Here is a 20,109-nt window from a genome sequence, read left to right on the forward strand (position 1 = left end):
TGTCCGTCAGAGAAAGCAGGATCTCCCAGTGGCCACACATTTTAATTCCACATCCCATTCCCATTCTGACATGTCTATCCACGGCCTCCTCTACTGTAAAGATGAAGCCACACTCAGGTTGGAGGAACAACACCTTATATTCCGTCTGGGTAGCCTCCAACCTGATGGCATGAACATCGACTTCTCTAACTTCCGCTAAGGCCCCACCTCCCCCTCGTACCCCATCTGTTACTTATTTTTATGCACACATTCTTTCTCTCACTCTCCTTTTTCTCCCTCTGTCCCTCTGAATATACCTCTTGCCCATCCTCTGGGTCACCCCCCCCCCTTGTCTTTCTTCCCGGACCTCCTGTCCCATGATCCTCTCGTATCCCCTTTTGCCTATCACCTGTCCAGCTCTTGGCTCTATCCCTCCCCTTCCTGTCTTCTCCTATCATTTTGGATCTCCCCCTCCCCCTCCAACTTTCAAATCCCTTACTCACTCTTCCTTCAGTTAGTCCTGACGAAGGGTCTCGGCCTGAAACGTCGACTGCGCCTCTTCCTAGAGATGCTGCTTGGCCTGCTGCGTTCACCAGCAACTTTGATGTGTGTTGCTCATATGTTAACCCCTTCGTTCCTGGAATCATCCTCGTGCACCTCCTGTGGACTCTCTCCAATGATAGCACATCCTTTCTGAGATAAGGGGCCCAAAACTGTTGACAATACTCCAAGTGTGGCCTAACTAGTGTCTTACAAACCCTCAGCATTATTTCCTTGCTTTTATATTTTATTTCCCTTGAAATAAATGCCAACATTGCATTTGCCACCTTTACCAAAGACTCAGCCTGTGAATTAACCTTCTGGGAGTCTTGCACAAGGACTCCTAAATCCATCTGCACCTCTGATGTTTGAACCTTCTCCCCATGTAGATAATAGTCTACACTATTGTTCCTTTTACCAGAATGCATGATCATACATTTCCCAACCCTGTATTCCATCTGCCACTTTTTTGCCCATTCTTCCAATTTGTCTGAGTCCTGCTACAAATGCATTGCTTCCTCAGCACAACCTGCCTCTCCACCTATCTTCATATCATTCACAAACATTGCCACAAAGCCATTAATTAATTCCACTATCTAAATCATTGACAAACAATGTGAAAAGTATCCGTCCCAATACTGATCCCTGACGGACACCACTAGTCACTGGCAGCCAACCAGAAAAGGCTCCCTGCCCGTCAGCCATTCTTCTATCCTAGTATCTTTATTATGACACCATAGGATTTTATCTTGTCAAGCAGCCTTGTGTGTGGCACCTCATCAAATGCCTTCTGAAAATCCAAGTAAGTGACATCCACTGCCTTTCTTTTGTCCACCCTGCTTGTTAGTTCCTGGAAGAACTCTAACAGATTTGTCAGGCAAGATGTCCCTTTACAGAGACCATGCTGACTTTGACTTATTTTATCATTAGTCTCCAAGTACTCTGAAACCTCATCCTTAATAATAGACTCCAACACTTTCCCAACCACTGAGGTTAAGCTAACTGGCCTATAATTTCCTTTCTTTTGCCCTCCTCCCTTCTTAAAGAGTGGAGTGACATTGGAAATCTTCCAGTCCTCTGGGACCATGCCAGAATCAAGTGATTCTTGAAATATCATGACCAAAGCATCTGTTTTCTCTTCAGCAACATCTCTCAGGACTCTGGGATGCAGTCCGTCTGGTCCAGGTGACATACATCTTTAGCCCTTTGAGTTTGCCTAGCACTTTTTCCTTTGTAATAGCTCCCTGACACTGACAGGTCTCTGGCACCCTACTAGTGTCTTACACAGTGAAAACTGATGCAAAGTACCCATTAACTTCATCTGCCATTTCTTTGTCCCTCATTACTACCTCACCTGCATCATTTTCCTATGGTCCAATATCAACTCTCACCTCCCTTTATCCTGCTTTATATTATTGGCTAGTTTGCCCTCATATTTCACCTTTTCCATTCTTATAGCTTTTTTAGTTGCCGTTTGTTAGATTTTAAAAGCTTCCCAATCATTCAACTTCCCACTCACTTTTGCTACCTTATATGCCCTTCCCTTGGCTTTTATGCAGTCCTTAACTTCCCTTGCCATTTGCGAACAACTTCTTCTGTGAGACATATCTATTGTGTGCCTTGTGAACCATTTCCAGAAACTTCAGCCATCTCTGCTCTGCTGTCATCCCTGCCAGTACCCTCCTCCTATCTACCCCTGGGAAAGCTCTTCTCTCATGCCTCTGAAATTCCCTTATTCCATACCGATACATGTGACATGCTTCTCCCTCTCAAATTGCAGTATGAATTCTAAGGAATCCTAAGGGTTCCTTTACATTAAGCTCCCCGATAAGGTTGGGGTTATTACACAACAAAGATAGCCTTTCCTCAAACACGAGCTGCGCTAAAAAGTCATCTCATAGGCATTCAACAAATTCCCTCTCTTGTGATCTGACACCAACCAGATTTTCCCAATCCTCTTGCATATTGAAGTCCCCATTATAATTGTGACATTACTTTTATTCCATGCCTTTTCCAGCTCCCTTGCAATCTCAGCCCCAAATCTTAGCTACTGTTTGGAGGCCTATACGTATATGATTCCCATAATGTTTTTTTACTCTTGCAGTTTCTTAACTCCACCCACAAAGATTCGACATTCTCTGACCCAATGTTACCTCTTTATAAATATATAACTTCATCTCTTACCAACAAAGCCACACCACCGCCTATGCCTTCCTGCCTGCCCTTTCAATACAAAGCATATCCTTTGATGTTAAGCTCTCAACTATGGCCACCTTTCAGCCACGACTCAGTGATGCCCACAACGTCATACCGACCAACCTGTGATTGCACCATGAGTTCATCCGCCTTATTCTGAATGCACACTTAAATACAGCACCTTCAGCCTTACATTCTTTGCCCTTTTGAATTCTGCCTCTCTGGTACAATTTAACTCTTTGCTCTTTCTGCATTTGTACCCAATAACAGGCTTGTCCTATTACATGGCATTACATTCATGTTACATCTATCATCTACTTGTAAACCTGCTCGGTCATCAATTTACATAACTGATTTACTTGTTTATTTATTATGTTTTATTTTATTTATTATTATTATTTTCTCTCTCTGCTAGATTATGTGTTGCATTGAACTGCTGCTGAGTTAACAAATTTCACGTCACATGCCGGTGATAATAAACCTGATTCTGATTCTCCACTGAGGAGCTGTGTATTTGCAGTGAGGAATGGTCGGCCTGCACCTTCTTGTCCAGGTTGAGATTCAAGTTGCTCTCACACCATTCTGCCAGCTGCTTTACCTCCTCTCTGTACCTCGTCTCATCGTTGATGAGACCAACCACTGTTGTGTCATCAGTAAAAGAACTGGATTCAGTTTGAACTGGATATAGTAAAGCAGTCATGTGTCAGCAGCGAGATGAGCATGCAGCCCTGGGGCGTGCCGGTGCTCAGTGTGATGGAACTAGAGAGGTTTCAACCAACACAGATCGTTAGTGGCCTTTCAGTCAAGAAGTCCAGGATCCAGTTACAGAGACAGTTGTTGAGACCCCACAAGGACAGTTTACTCACCAGAATCTCAGATATGATCTTATTAAATGCTAAGCTGAAGTCAATAAACAGCATCCTGATATATGAGGCACCATTTTCCAGATGGGACAGGATGGAGTGGAGTACAGAGGCTAAGGCCTCTGTGGATCAGTGGATCAGTTTGAGCAATGTGTGAACTAGAAAGGGTCCGATGTAGCAGAAAGATGTGATCTAATGTAATCCATAATCAGCCGCACAAAGCACTTCATTGTTGAAGTCAGTGCCACTGGACGGTAGTTGTTGAAACAGGTTACTGTCACCAGGATGATGGTGGCCACCTTGGAGTCTGAGGGGACGGTGAACTGTCCCAGAGAGATGTCGAGGGTGTTTGTTAGGATTAACTGGGCTGCATAGTTCCTCAGCACCCATCCAGGTGTGTTATCAGGTCCCACAGCTCTACATGGAATGACCCTGGATAGATCTTCCATATGGGCTGCAGCCAGATGGGAGAGTGCCTACTTCTCTCATCAGCACCTCGTTCTGTGCATCAAACCAAGTGTAAAAGATGTCAGCCTATCGGGAAGTGAAGTGTAACTGTTGTTGCTGCACAGTGTGAACTTAAATTGATTTAAATTGATTTTGCTACTAATGCTGAGAATACTACAGCCTGAATGCCCTGCCAAATGCACCTCACGACTCTGGTGTCATAGAAATGGCTGCATATTCCCTCTGATTAATCCTGTTTTGCCTTCCTGATGGCGCAGGAAAGCATAGCTCTTGCTGACCTGAGAGCTGTTTTACCCCCCGATCTCAAAGCAGCGTCCCAATCTTTCTTAACAGTGCCCAGACCTCTGATATTTCCTCACATAGATGTGTTCAATAACAGTGACGTCCTCAATGCACTTCTCCATGTAGTCAGTCACAGTGCTCTCATATTCATCGATATGTTAATGTAATATCCATAAGTAGCCACCTCCCTGAACATGTTCCAGTCCATGTTTTCAGAACAGTCCTGTAACACTGAGATTCTCCTTCTTGGCAGGTCCTTATCTCCCTTTGAACTGGTTTGGCACATTTTATCAGTGGTTGGTATGCAGGAATTAGCATAACAGATAAAATGGTCAGAAAATCCATGTGGGGACAAGGAGTAGCTTTGTATGCACCAGCAATGTTGGTATAAGCAACACGCATCAAAGTTGCTGGTGAACGCAGCAGGCCGGGCAGCATCTATAGGAAGAGGTACAGTTGACGTTTCAGGTCGAGACCCTTCGTCGGGACTAACTGAAAGAAGAGATAGAGATTTGAAAGTGGGAGGGGGAGGGGGAGATCCGAAATGATAGGAGAAGACAGGAGGGGAAGGGATGGAGCCAAGAGCTGGAAAGTTTATTGGCAAAAGGAATATGAGAGGATCATGGGGCAGGAGGCCTAGGGAGAAAGAAAGGGGGAGGGGGGAAGCCTAGAGGATGGGCAAGGAGTATAGTGAGAGGTACAGAGGGAGAAAAAGGAGAAAGAGAGAAAAAAAATTAATAATAATAAATAACAGATGGGGTATGAAGGGGAGGCGGGGCATTAACGGAAGTTAGAGAAGTCAGTGTCAGACATCCCATCCTGCAAAAACTCATTTCAGGGAGGTCTCAACCTCATAGCAGTCTGTGTCAATGAATTTGTTAATTTTGCAAGACATCAGATTCACAAGTGTTTTGTGAGACAGCTGACTTCTGAATTCTGTCTTAATGTGCCATGTTCACAATAGCTGCTGTCTTGGTTGATGAGCAGGCATAGTTTTTGCTATTTCTGAATCAGGAAACATTTTCCTGAATAGCTTGCATGTGTGCTTACACACCTGGAATGGCAGGTTATGCTCAATGATGAAAGATGTAAAGTACACCTCAGCTCTAGTGACCTTCTCTGTCAGACTTTGTTTTCCTGCTGAAAAGAACTGTGAAATACTTGAGCAGCTGTCCCTGCACTTAGCCTCCCTAACATGTTGTGTTCCCTAAAAGAAATAAAAGCATAAGGTGTATCCTTATTACAGGTGTGCGCCGCTTAACGTCCATTCGGACAACGTCCGATCGCATATACGTCCGCAGTCACACACACATATTGCCTGCAATAGTCGGGATCAGAACTTACTTTTTTACATCGAAATGGGGGATTTTAAATGAGTGATTTAGAAGTTCTGTATCTTCAAGTTCAAGTTTATTGTCATCTGGCTGACTGTCCACAAACGAAACAACCTCTGTCCAGACCACGGTGTAGCCACAATACATATATCACACACACCACATAAAACAACATGTTACCATATTATTTAATAAAGTGTAATTCAAAATGCATATAAAGTGCGCAGCAGAGGTAAACAGCTCACTGTCCTAATGACGAGACCTGAGTGGGAGCTGGGTATTTATTAAAATCGGTTTTTCTTCTGAAAACGGCTGCGCTTAAATGCAGCCCATCGCGGGCTTCGATGTACCTGTAAGTGGAAGTGTTTCAGGGAAAAAAAACCCAAAGAATTTGCTTGCTGTAAGCACGTTTTTAAAGATGTCTTAGCGGACGATTTTGGAATTTCGCTCCAATTTAAACCCCGCTCTAATTCCCTTTAAGACACCAAAGCACGCCGCCCGTATAGGACAGCCTCGCATAGTCAGGTTGTCACCGCCAGCCTTGGGAATTTCTTCGCCAGGCTTTTGTACTTCATTACTGACAGTTGACTGGATCATTTCAGTGTCATTACAGATGGCAGTAACTGAACTGATGGACTATGGAAGAGAGAGGTCGACTGTAAAGCCCGCCCACAGAGAAAACTGATCGGTCTACTTAGCACAAAGAGCGATCAAGCCAGATTCATTCATTTTCTATCTTTCTTTTTCCCCTCTCCCTCTCTAAAAAATCGATTTCTGGGATATTGTACATAATTTATGGGCATCAGGGAGCCACTATCAATATGTGGGAGAGTCCCGGAACTCCCAGGAGAGGTGGGATGTCTGCAATGTTCAGGTTGGAGGCTACCCAGACGGAATATAAGGTGTTGTTCCTCCAACCTGAGTGTGGCTTCATCCTTACAGTAGAGGAGGCCGTGGATAGACATATCAGAATGGGAATGGGACGTGGAATTAAAATGTGTGGCCACTGGGAGATCCTGCTTTCTCTGGTGGATAGAGCGTAGGCGTTCAGCGAAACAGTCTCCCAGCCTGCGTCGGGTCTCGCCAATATATAGAAGGCTGCATCGGGAGCACCGGACGCAGTATATCACCCCAGCCGACTCACGGGTGAAGTGTCGCCTCACCTGGAAGGACTGTCTGGGGCCCTGAATGGTGATGAGGGAGGAAGTGTAAGGGCATAAGTGTTGGTATAAGTCGGGTCTAAAGTATTCTCACCACTAGGAGCAAAGTCAATATGCTGATAGAATTTTGTGAGGGTTGTCTTTAGGTTAACATGGTTGAAGTCAGAATCAGTATCAGGTTTATCACCGGCATGCACCGTGAAATTTGTTAATTTAGCAGCAGCAGTTCAATGCAATACATAATCTGGCAGAGAAAAAAATAACAACAATAAAATAAAATAAAAATAATAATAAACAAGTACATTAATTACATATATTTAGATATAGATTTTTTCAATGTACAAAAACAGAAATACTGTATATTTTTTAAAAAGTGAGGTAGTGTCCAAAGATTCAATGTCCATTTAGGAATCGGATTGCAGAGGGGAAGAAGCTGTTCATGAATCGCTGAGTGTGTGCCTTCAGGCTTCTGTACCTCCTATCAGAGCCAGATTAAGCTAGTGCGGGGCCTGTAGCATATGTTATAAAGGGCCCCTAAATTTAAAAAATGCACATAAGTATTGAAACATAAATTATTTACTTGCATAGTAAAGTAATTCAATTTTTTTCATTTGCTGTACAGCCAGATAATATGACAAATGTCTGACACTTCAGTAATAGTATTACTTACATGTAGGTATCAATTTCAAATGTCAAAAGTAACAAAACTACAATTTAAAAGTTACATTTTCTATATTTAGCATGAGCAAATTTGTTGATGATACTGGAAATGGCTATTTCACGCAGAAGTTCATGTTCAATGCTCATTCGAGTGAGATTGTTCAATCTGTTTTGACCCATGGTGCTCCTTAGTTCATTTTTAATCCTTTTCAGTTTTGAAAATGAGCGTTCTCCACTGCAGTTGGTAACCATGAGTGACAAATAGATGGGCATTTTCTACATTTGGAAAACATGACTCCAAAGAATTGTCAGTTATCAAACGGTACAACTGTAACTCTACAAGGTCTTATTTGGCGCCAATATGAGAAGCAAGATCAATTTTCAACAGTTCAGTAAACTGCACAAATTCTTCATCAAGACTTTCTTCCAGATCTTCTGGATATGATTTAATAAGATTTGATGACCTCTTTAAGATCTCTTCAGGTGTAAACGACTGTAACTGATGAAGGAATCCAAAAACACCATTCACCTTTAGATAAGCTTTCTGCCTTTTTGACAGGGTAGAAAGCAAGCTGTCAATAATGGCAAGAAATGTTCAGCTTTTAAACTTCTGAGAAAGCGTTTGAGATTCAACAAGTGGATCAAGAGTGCTGGAACCACTGAAATCATCATACACATGATTTTGCTTGTGTTTTCTTCGAACTTGCTGTTGATAATCTTCACACTCAGTTAGATCCTTGGCTTTTTGCTCAATGTCTGAAAAAATAGACCGCATAGCTTGTATATATCCATGCAAGGATTCATAGAGTGCACAAGCTGTGTTCAAGTCTTGGCCAGAAGATTGCAAAGAAGCATCGGTCATTTGAAAACGCTGAAATACTTGATCCCACAATATGACCATTATACCTGTTTCCAACTTCATCATGGTTGAAAGTAGTCCACACACTCTAATCACAAAATAATCTGCAGATGCTGGGGTCAAAGCAACACTCACAACACTCTGGAGGAACTCAGCAGGTCGGGCAGCATCCGTGGAAAAGATTGGTCGATGGTTCGGGCCAGAACCCTTCATCAGGACTGTAGGGGGAAGGGGCAGAGGCCCTATAAAGAAGGTGGGGGGAAAGTGGGAAGGAGAAGGCTGGTAGGTTCCAGATGAAAAACCAGTAAGGGGAAAGATAAAGGGGAGGGGGAGTGGAGGCAGGGAGGTGATAGGCAGGAAAGATGAAGAAGGAATAGGGGAAAACATAATGGGTAGAAGAGGGAGGTGGTAGGCAGCTGGGGGAGGGGGCAGAGTGACATAGGGATAGGGGAAGGGAGGGGGAGGGAATTACCAGAAGTTGGAGAATTCTATGTTCATACCAAGGGGCTAGAGACTACCTAGATGGTATATAAGGTGTTACTCCTCCAACCTGAGTTTAGCCTCATCATGGCAGTAGAGGAGGCCATGTATGGACATATCTGAATGGGAGTGGGAAGCAGAGTTGAAGTGGGTGGCTACTGGTAGATCCTGTCTGTTTTGGCGGACGGAGCGGAGGTGCTCGATGAAGCGGTCCCCCAATCTGCGTCGGGTTTCACCGATGTAGAGGAGGCCGCACCGGATGCAATAGATGACCCCAACAGACTCACAAGTGAAGTGTTGCCTCACCTGGAAGGACTGTTTGGGGCCCTGAATGGTGGCAAGAGAGGAGGTATAGGGACAGGTGTAGCACTTGCGCTTACAGGGATAAGTGCCAGGTGGGAGATCTGTGGGGAGGGACGTGTGGACCAGGGAGTCGCGGAGGGACCGATCCCCGCGGAAGGTGGAGAGGGAAAGATGTGCTTAGTGGTGGGGTCTTGTTGAAGGTGGCAGAAGTTGCGGAGGATAATGTGCTGGATCCGGAGGCTGGTGGGGTGGTAGGTGAGGACAAGGGGAACTCTATCCCTGTTGTGGTGGCGGGAGGATGGGGTGAGAGCCGAAGTGCTGGAAATGGAGGAGATGCGGGTGAGGGCATCATTGATGACAGCAGAAGGGAAACCACGATCCTTAAAGAAAGAGAACATTTGAGATGTCCTGGAACGGAAAACCTCATCCTCAGAGCAGATGCGGTGGAGACGGAGGAACTGGGAATAGAGAATGGCATTTTTGCATGTGGCGTTGGAGGAAGAGGTATAGTTGAGGTAGTTATGAGAGTCAGTGGGCTTGTAGAAGATGTCAGTGGACAGTCTGTCTCCAGAGATGGAGACCGAGAGATCGAGAAAGGGGAGAGAAGTGTCCGATATTTCCCACTTTCTTTAGACCAAGAGTGTATCTATGGGAACTCGCATGGGCCCTAGCTATGCCTGCCTCTTCGTTGGTTATGTGGAACAGTCTGTGCTCCAAACTTATTCTGGTACCGCTCCCCAACTTTTCCTTCAATACATTGACGACTGCATTGGTGCTGCTTCCTGCACCCATGCTGAGCTCGTCAATTTCATCGACTTTACTTCAAACTTCCACCCAGCCCTCAAATTCACTGGGTCTATCTTGGACACTTCTCTCCCCTTTCTCTAACATCGACTTCTCTAACTTGCGCGAATGCCCCACCTCCCCCTCGTACCCCATCCGTTATTTATTTATATGCATACATTCTTTTTCTCTCTCTCCTTTTTCTCCCTCTGTCCCTCTCACTATACCCCTTGCCCATCCTCTGGGTTTTTCCCCCCTCCCCCTTTTCCTTTTCCCTAGGCCTCCTGTCCCATGATCCTCTCATATCCCTTTTGCCAATCACCTGTCCAGCTCTTGGCTCCATCCCTCCCCCTCCTGTCTTCTCCTATCATTTTGGATCCCCCCCCTCCCCCTCCCACTTCCAAATCTCTTACTAGCTCTTCCTTCAGTTAGTCCTGACGAAGGGTCTCGGCCCGAAACGTCGACGGTACCTCTTCCTATAGATGCTGCCTGGCCTGCTGCGTTCACCAGCAACTTTGATGTGTGTTGCTCTGATTTTGTTAGGGTAGGTAGTGGTAAACATACTCCATAAAAGTCTGTAACCAGAGGATAAAGATCAAGGTAAGAAGCAAGAAGTGTTTGAGAAGCAGTGGAACAGAGACTGCTACAACACTTAACAAATACCTGGACAAGCCAAGACACACGGGCTTACAGCCCAAGTGGTGTTGATGGTTGGCATGGGCAGAAGGGCCATATGTATTCTGTTCTGTATGGCTCCATAACTTTATTGCTTGAATTTAAGTTCTAACTCGCCCTACCGTTCTGAATTCATTAGATTCACAAATGGATATTGTCCGCAATCCTGTTTAAATCAGGTTTATTGAAAAAGTAACCTTTATTTGTTTTGTGTTTCAGATGAAATTGTTGAATTTGTATATTAAACGTGCACAGACGGGATCCAGCACAAGTGGCTCGGCGTCAGACCTCACCGGTCAGAGCTAGAGTTAGCAGCTGCTTTCTCATGGGTCTCCAAGGGAAGGAACTGCGTGCTCTTCGATGGAACTTTCATCATGGCTCTACACAGCAAATGACTTCCCTCAGTCTGCATGTGACTGTTACACCAAAATTTATTCCAAATCAGAGGAGACAGTATTAGTCAGTTCAGATAACACTCAAACCTTCTCGCCCAAGATCTCTGCGTCTTTTAATTAAAAGTTTACCAGTATTACTGTTGTATAAATAAAATGCTAATTATGATTAAAGAGGAATGCATTCAGCTTCAGAAAAAAATTTTCTTTTGCTTCTACCCAGCAGCGGTATTGTTTCTTTTTGCAACATAATTTGCTTCTGGTTAGATTTCACAAATAATCAGTAAAGGAGCAGCCTGCGATAAATCAGAGTGGAACCGGGTTGATGCAGAAACAACCTGCCTTGTTTTCAGTGCATGCTGTCACAACAAAGCCCTAGGGATTGTAACTTTATTTCACGGAAAGTAGGGATCTAGAATTAGCCAGTTTTCCTGTGTTACCTTTTCGCCAACTTGGTCTGTGTTCCTTCAACAAAAGGAATGCTAACCGTAGCAAAGGAAGGTAGAGGAGTCTAGCATCCCTGATGTGCTGTTTCTCAGCAGCACATTTCAGTGTCTATGTACAGGTTACATAAGGCTTGTACCATTTCCAAATGGATATGAACCACTCTTGCCATCACACCTTCTTCAAGCAGAGTGCATCGGAATGGAGTGTTCTACACAAGCACAGTCAGTACGTAACATTCATGTTCAGTATGTAGTTCTTAAGTTCTACTAAAATGCTGGTAGAAAATCCATTGAGGGTTTTGCCTAGTCGCTTTCAGTAAGTAGACAGCAATTACAGTGATAATGTTACTGGCCTGCTTTCTGTGTTGAAAATGTTCCAGGAATCTAACATTTAAAAGCAACTATCTGTACACATTACTGTGCAAAAATCAAAAGATTTTGATAGCGTCCATTGTGGAAAGCAAGTACAATTGATAAATAGAAAAATGACAGCAGCTTATATTCGTGTTTTCTCTACCTCTGCAGCGGGTAGATTTTCTTTCAACCTGCTAAGTTCCACTTTTTAAGGAAAAAAATTAACGAAGTCTACCACTATTAATCAGTAGCTAATTTGAGTCATTCATAGTGACAAACGTTGTCGTAAGCCAATACTGGAACTAGGTTTGTTGCCAGCTTGTTCAGTGATGATGTGCAAATGGACCTTGGGGTGTGAAGTCCAGAGCAAAAGTGAAATGAAATCGAAATGAAAAAGCAAAACATGAATCAGACTGTTTTGCTGCTGTTTGAACGTTGCTCTTTTTGTTTTATGAAAAATTTATAGAAATTTATTTAAAGATTTTAAGGGAACTGTTTATCTGTTTTTAAGCCCCTGCATCAAGAATATAGTGGTACGTGAATGTTTATTTGGACTACACTATTATTTGATGTATTTATAGTTATGTGCTTACAAATGTGCATACACTGGCAATAAACTGTATATAATATCTCATTCTTGTCACCAAGATTGATTATTCCATCATCTAGTTTTAAAATGTTTTAGAAAATATTGGAATCCAATATAAACTGCAAGGTTTTGTCATGATGAAGATTTAGTAATTTGTGGCATGTGGATTTTGCCATAGTTACTCATTTGAGTAACTTTCAATGGGTTTGTATGTCTCAATTTCTTATTTACTTATGCAGAGTTGAATTTATTTGTGGCTTGTGGGAAAAAATATGCATTTTGAAACTAGTCCTTTATAAAATAATACCAAGGAATGACCAATCTGAACTGTAGGAATTAGGACAAAAGCTTAGTTTAATTTTGTTTCAGTGAACATAGAATAGTACAGGTTCTTTAGCCTGTGATATTGTGACAATCTTTCAGCCGACTCTAAGATCAATCTTACCCTTCCCTTTTACATAGCCCCCCATTTTTCTATCATCTATGGGCATTTAAAATGTTGCTATTGTGTCTACTTCTACCACCACCTCCTTTAGCTGTGTCTCCACCTCCGATGAAGATCCCTCTGAAAACCCAAGTAAACAACATCCACTGACTCCTTTGTCTGCTGCCTGTTATTTCCTCAAAGAATTCCAACAGATTTATCAGACAAGATTTCCCCTTAAGGAAACCATGCTGACTTTTGCCTACTTTATCATGTGCCTCCCAAATACCCCGAAACCTCAGCTTCAAATATAGACTATAACATCTTCCCAACCACTGAAGTCAGGCTATCTGGCCTAAAATTTCCTGTCTTTTGCCTCCCTCTCTTCTTCAAAGTTGAAAGTAAAATTTATTATCATAGTACATTCACGTCACCACATACATACAACCATGAAGTTCTTTTTCCGCAGGCATACTTAGCAGGTCTATAGAATGGTAACTGTAGACAGGAGCAATGCACAACAAACTGCAAATGCAGATATAAATAAATAGTGAGCATGAAATAACATAAAGAGTCCTTAAACTGAGACCATTGGTTGTAGGAAATAGAAATAGAATGTGTGTAGTTATCCCCTTTTGTTCAAGAGCCTGATGGTTGAGGGGCAGTAACTATTCTGGAACCTAGTGGTGCCAGTCCTGAGGCACTTGTACCTTAAACCTGATGGCAGCAGTGAGAAAAGAGCATAGCCTGGTGGTGAGGATCATTGATGATGGATGCTGCTTTTCTATGGCAACATTTCATGTAGGTGTGCTCAATGGTAGGGAGGGTTTTACCCGTGATGTACTCAGCTGAATCCACTTAAAGAGTGGAGTGGCATTTGCAATGTTCCAGTTCTCCAGAACCATTCCTGAATCTAGTGATTCTTGAAAGATCATTACTAATGCCACCACAATCACTTCAGTGACCTTTCAGAACCCTGGGGTGTAGTCCATCTAGTCTAAGTGACTTAACTACTTTCAGACCTTTCAGCTTCCCAAGCACTTTCTTATTCATAGCAACTACAATCACTTCTGCTTTCTGACGTACTGCTGGTGTCCTCCACGGTGCCACAGGAAAGGAAGGGGAAATGAGACTGAGTACGAAGGTGGGGGGAGGGGAAAGAGTACGAGCAGGCAGGTGATAGGTGAAACCAGGTGAGTGGGTGGGGAATGGAGGTTGAAGTAAGAAGCTGGGAGGGGATAGGTGCATGAGCTAAAGGGCTGAAGAAGCAAGAAACTGATAGGAAAGCAGGGTTGGACCATGGGAGATGAGGAAGAAGGAGGGGCACCAGATGGAGGTGATGGGAAAGTTGGAAGAGAAAGGCTGAGAGGCAGGTCAGATTGGGGGATGGAAAAGAGAGAAGGGAGAGGAATTACCTGCAGTTAAATAAATCAATGTCCATGCCATTGGGTTGAAGGCTACCCAGACAGAATATGAGGAAGTCATGGACCAACATGTTGAAGTGAGAATGGGAAGATGAATTGAAATGTGTGAGAACCTGCTGAGTTCCTCCAGCATTTTATGTGTCCTGTCTACCCATTTCAGGCACATATTTCAATCCCATGTTCTGCAATCTGGACCTCACCCCAAAGTCTACTTTTAACATTGGTACCAACATGGACCACAGCCTTTGGAAATTTACCTTCCATTTTCAGGGTGCATTTGGGCAGTTACTTCCACTCACTTCTCCTATCATATTTCTTCTTCAGCCCTTTACCTATTCCACCTATCATCTCCCATTTTTTAATTCATTCCCTCACCCTCCCAACCTTTACCCTTATCTTGTCTCACCTATCACTTGCCAGCTTGTAATCCTCTTCCTCCCACCACCTCTTATTCTGGCTTCTTCCCCCTTCCTTTCCAGTCCTGATGAACGGTCTTGGCCTGAAACGTCAACTGTTTATTCCCTTCCATAGATGCCGCCAGACCTGTTGAGTTCCTCCACCACAGTGTGTGTGTGTGTGTTGTTCAACATTTCCAGCATCTGCAGAATCTCCAGAATTTAGAAACGTTAACTGATCCTCGCCCCACAAATGCATCCTTACCTGCTGAGTTCCTCCAGTACTGTATGTGTGTGTGTGTGTGTTGCTCTAGAAGCAGATTGTATATGAGTCCTGAAGAAAGGTCTCGGCCCGAAATATTGACTGATTACTCTGAGTTCCCCCAGCATTTATATCTGTTGATTGGATTTCCTGCATCTGCAGATTTTCTCCTGTTTGTGTATGAGAAGAGATTAGTTACCAATATAAATATAATTCCAAAAGTGTTTTATAGAAATATAAACTATAAAAGGAAAGTGCATGGAAGTAGAGAGCCCATTAAAGACAAGATCAGAATCAGATCTAGTATCACCAGCAATATAGCATGAAATTTGTTGTCTTTGCAGCAGCAGTACAATGCAATACAAAATAATAGAGGAAACAATGGAATTACAGAAAGTGTATGTATGTGTGTGTGTGTATATAAGGGTTAAATGAATAGTGCAAAAATAGAAATAAAAAAAAGTAGTGAGGTCGTATTCATGGGTTCCATGTCCATTCACAAATTGGATGCCAGAGGGGAAGAGGGGTTCCTGAATTGTTGAGTGTGTACCTTCACACTTCTGTACCTTCTTCCTGAGAAGAGGGCATGTCCTGGGTGATGGGGATCCTTAATGATGGACGCTGCCTTTTTGAGGCCTTGCTCCTTGAAGATGTCCTGGATACTTCATAGGTAGCGCTCATAATGGAGATGACTTGAGTTTAGAACTCTGCAGCTCATTTCGATCCTGCTGAAATTGGGGACTTGCACTTAGATGCTTAACCATGATTGATTTAATCAAATCAAATCAAGTTTAATTATCATTCAAACTATACATAGATACAGCTGAATGAGACAGCATTCCTTTGGGGTCAAGATGCAAAACATTCAAAATAGCAAGCGAACATTCAAAAATAGCAAGCAAAAAGCATATTCAACTGAAAATAAAACCCAAGACCCTGAACAACAATGTCCGGCAATCAATGGTAGTCTCCTGACAGTGTGCAAACACATGTAATACAGCCTGACATTCTACAACTCGAATGGGCAGAACCAACGAGAGTGGCCAGGCCCTAGCCGAGCTCAACTACACTGTAAATGCTTCAGCGTCTCTCACCTGGTTAGCAGACATGCCTGAGGCTTGAGGCCTGGTTCTCTTTACAACCAAGGCTACACAGTTCCCACTTCACCTGTCTAACCACCAGACAAGGGTAACGGACCTGTGGCAGCTTACATTATCACTGTCCAATAGAGTCTTGCAATCACAAGTGAAATGTCTGAGATGATCTCCCACGGTTACAGTGCACCAACTCAGATGGGCAGCAACATTGTCTCCTCCAACATCCAGACGGGCTCCTACAAACCCAAACTGGCTCCTCCGCTATCCCGACCGGCTCCTTCAATATCCTGAAAGTCTCCAATATCCTGGTGGTCTCCTCTGATATCCAAACTGGCTCCTTCTCCAATATCCTGGCCTTGTTGAGATGGCTGAGATGTTGAAGGAGGAGATGGCTGAGATGTTGAAGGAGGAGATGGCTGAGATGTTGAAGGAGGATGGCTGAGATGTTGAAGGAGGAGATCGCTGAGATGTTGAAGGAGGAGATGGCTGAGATGTTGAAGGAGGAGATGGCTGAGATATTGAAGGAGGAGATCGCTGAGATGTTGTAGGAGGAGATGGCTGAGATGTTGAAGGAAGAGATGGCTGGGATACTGAACACATAAAACATTGACAGCACGTAGATTAGAAAAGTTGTCTGAACTTCAGGTAGGAAAATTAACGAGAGCAGCAGTGGCACACATAGGGTACTGAGGAAAATAGTCATAGTGTAGCGGTTAACGCAACACTATTAAAGCTCAGCGCGTTCCAAAGTTCAGAGTTCAATTCCGACATCATCTATAAGGAGTGTCCGTACCTCCTCCCCGTGGAATGAGTGGATTTTCTCCAGTTGCTCTGGTTTCCTCCCTCAATCCAAAGCCATGCCGGTTAGTAGGTTAATTGTTCACAGTAAATTGTTTTGTGGTTAGGTTCAGGTTAATCAGAATTGCCGTGGGTTGCTGGGTGGTTGTGCCTCGAAGGACCAGAAGGGCCTATTCTGCACTGTATCGCTAAATAAGATAGAAGGTCGTAGGGGTTCTGACCCTAATCCGCCTGGGTTGCGGAGAGGAGCAGATCTTCCTGGCTTGTTCAGTAAGAGGAATGAGGATAAAGTCAGCAACTCAAAGTCAGTCAGTTTTACCTCAGTAGTGGGAATCCTTTTGAAACAAGCACTTAATCATCACGCAAAGGGAAATTGATTAATTAAAGCAAGCCAACACAAATCTGTAAAGGGGACAAATCATGGTTAGCCAATTCAGTAGAATATGTTCATGAATTAACAGACAGAGTTCGTGATGTTTACATGGACTTCCAGAGCTGTTACATTAGAAAATGGGTTTTCCTGGGATCGAAGGAGATGGAGTGGTGATGTGATAGAAATATGCAAGATGATGAAAGGCATAAACATGAGCAATTCTGTGGATGCTGGATATCCAAAGCAACACACACAAAATGCTGAAGGAACTTAGCAGGTCAGGCAGCATCTTGGAATTAAAAAACATTCAATGCTTTGGACCAAGGCCTTTCTTCCAGACTGGAAAGGAACGAGGAAGGAGGATTGTTGATAGGTGATACTAAAGTTGGGTGGGGGAGAAAGGTAAATGGCTGGAGGGGACGGAATATGATAGGACAGGAGAGTGGACATGGGAGAAAGGGAAGAAGGAAGGGACTCAGGGGAAGGTGAGAGGCCAGAGTGGGGAAAAGCAGAAGAGGGGAGGGGGAGGGAATTGTTTTTTTATGGGAAGCAGAAACTGACGTTCATGCCATCAGGGTGCAGGCTACACAGAGGTGCTGCTCCTCCACCCTGACGGAGGCCTCATTGTGGTACAAGAGGAAGCCACGGACCAACATGTCGGAACGGAAATGGGAATCAGAATTAAAATGTTTGGACACCGGGAGGTTCTGCCTTTGGTAGATGGAGCATCGGTACTCGACAAAGTGGTCCCCCAATTTACGACAGGTCTCTCCAATGCAGAGGAGGATGCGTCAGGAACACCAGACACAATAAATGACCCCAGCAGATTTGATAGACATGACTGTATTCCTATTCTAGGGGTGTGACAAACAAAAGCGAAGAGGTTTGAGATGAGGGGACAGATAGGTAAAGGGAATATAGAACTGTAGACTCATCGAGTCCTGCATACTGCCTCGTCCGTGCCACCTGTGATCCATATCTATGCTAATCCCATCTTCCTGCATTTGGCCCATATCCCTCTGTTCCTTTCCTATCCATGTACCTGTCCAAATGCCTTTTTAAACATTGTAATTGTATCTGCCCTTTCCCCCGCCTCAGATAGCTCATTCTGTACACTCGCCACTCCTGGCATGAAAAACTTGACTTTCAAGTTTTCTTTACATACAGAGCAGACTCGATGGGCCGAATGGTCTGACATAGCTCTTATGTCAAATGTCTCATGGTTGTGACGGATCGTCACTGTACAGGGCCAGGGGCGTCTCTTTTTGCCAAGCTCAGCTTTCTAACATAGCAGATGAGACTACTAAAGATCAAAGAGTTGTTTTTGAGTAAATTAAACTTCCAACAATATTCTTTATTCAGCTTCTTATCATAAACAGAAGCCAATCTTCAGTTCTTAATGTGAATGGCAAGTAATAATCAGCCTGAAGTTAAAAGGGCAGCTTTGCAAACAAACCACAATGTCTATAGAGCTCAGATTGCTGGCCCGTAGCAGCAAGTTGATTGCTCGAGTGATGTAGTGTAAGAAAATGGGTTTATATTAGTTGGGCTGACAGTAGAGGTTAAGTTATTTAGTTCAAGGAAGCTTGTAGAACAGACTGATACCATCACTTACCACATTAATAGTTGAAAGATCTATGTTCTCAGAGAGTCAGTAGCCACAGCATTAATTTTGGATGTTTGGCCAGAAGCTTTTAGATCATCAGTGTGAAAAGGTATCTGGGAAAAAAGTCACGTGCGTGAAGTCACTATGTAGCAAGTCTAAATGTAAGAGGGAAGTCGGGGTTGTTTAGGAATGGTCAAAGTACAAGAAAAAGAATGACAGAAAGACGGGATGAATTAGAATCCATTGCCCTGCCTTCGTCTGCAACTCACAGGTATGTCTTTTTAGCTTTAGGAATTGTACCTCTGTTTTGGAAATCCTTTGTGGTTTAGAGAACATTTGTAATTTGGAAATATTTTATAAAATAGAAATCATCTGTGAGTGTTTTAAGAATTTTATGTAAATTTAAATGTGTATCACCAGAAATAAATGAATTATGTTTAAACTACTTTGTTAGCTGAGATCCACCACTCAAATAGTCGTTACTGACAACTAAACTCAACGTGGAAGATAGAGGGAAGTGATCTAGCCTTTGAGGAGTAGTTAACTACAATACAACTGGAGTAGTTAACTACAATACAACTGAAGTTACATATATCGTTTGAGTTTAGAATTTCACAGTCAGCAAACCCAACACCATCACATGGTCTAAATATTTTCCCCCTCACTTTAAACATGGAGTCATAGAGCACTACAGCACACATCCTAAGGTTGAAAGGTTCTTGATTATTAAGGGTGTCAAAGATTACAGGGAGAAGGCTGGAGAATGAGGTTCACAGGGATAATAAACCAGCCATTATGGAATGGTGGAGTAGACTTGAAGGATTGAACAGCCTAATTCTGCTCCTGTGTCTTATGATCTTATGGTCTCACAACCTTTCAGGGGTAATGTTGTTTCAGACGGAGAACGGCTGATACCTGCAATATATTGCCAGGGATGATGGAATTAGATACAGTTGCTATGTATCCATCATTAAGGACCCCCATCACCCAGGACATGCCCTCTTCTCATTGCCACCATCAGGGAGGAGGTACAGGAGCCTGAAGACGCACACTCAGTGATTCAGGAACAGCTTCTTCCCCTCTGCCATCAGATCTCTGAATGAACCCGTGTACACGGCATCACTTTCTTGTTCTTTTTGCACTGCTTATTTAATTTAAACTTCATATATATTTACACTCGTGTATAACTCTTATGGTAATTTATAGTTTTTATTATAATGAATTGCAACGTACTACTGCCGCAAAACAACAAATTTCACGACAAATGCCGGTGATGTTAAACCTGATTCAGATTCTGCTGCTTGAGAGGTTTTTGAACCAACACGTAAATAGACAGAGGATAGAAGGAACCGATGTTAATGCTGGAA

The 20,109-nt window shown here is 43.3% G+C and overlaps 1 protein-coding gene across 31 annotated transcripts in view; it reads left to right on the plus strand.

Annotated features, from left to right (window-relative positions):
- Positions 1–12,406, plus strand: part of clasp2 (cytoplasmic linker associated protein 2) — a 354,796-nt gene extending 342,390 nt beyond the window's left edge. For all 31 annotated transcript variants that reach the window (XM_063066415.1, XM_063066422.1, XM_063066446.1 and 28 more), the window contains one exon: positions 10,802–12,406. In XM_063066415.1, the coding sequence (XP_062922485.1) occupies positions 10,802–10,888 (87 nt within the window). In that variant the 3' untranslated portion in view covers positions 10,889–12,406. The remainder of the gene's footprint in view (positions 1–10,801) is intronic.
- Positions 12,407–20,109: the final 7,703 nt, after the last annotated feature.

The sequence above is a fragment of the Mobula hypostoma genome, chromosome 1 (assembly GCF_963921235.1).
Source record: "Mobula hypostoma chromosome 1, sMobHyp1.1, whole genome shotgun sequence".
NCBI lineage: Eukaryota > Metazoa > Chordata > Chondrichthyes > Myliobatiformes > Myliobatidae > Mobula > Mobula hypostoma.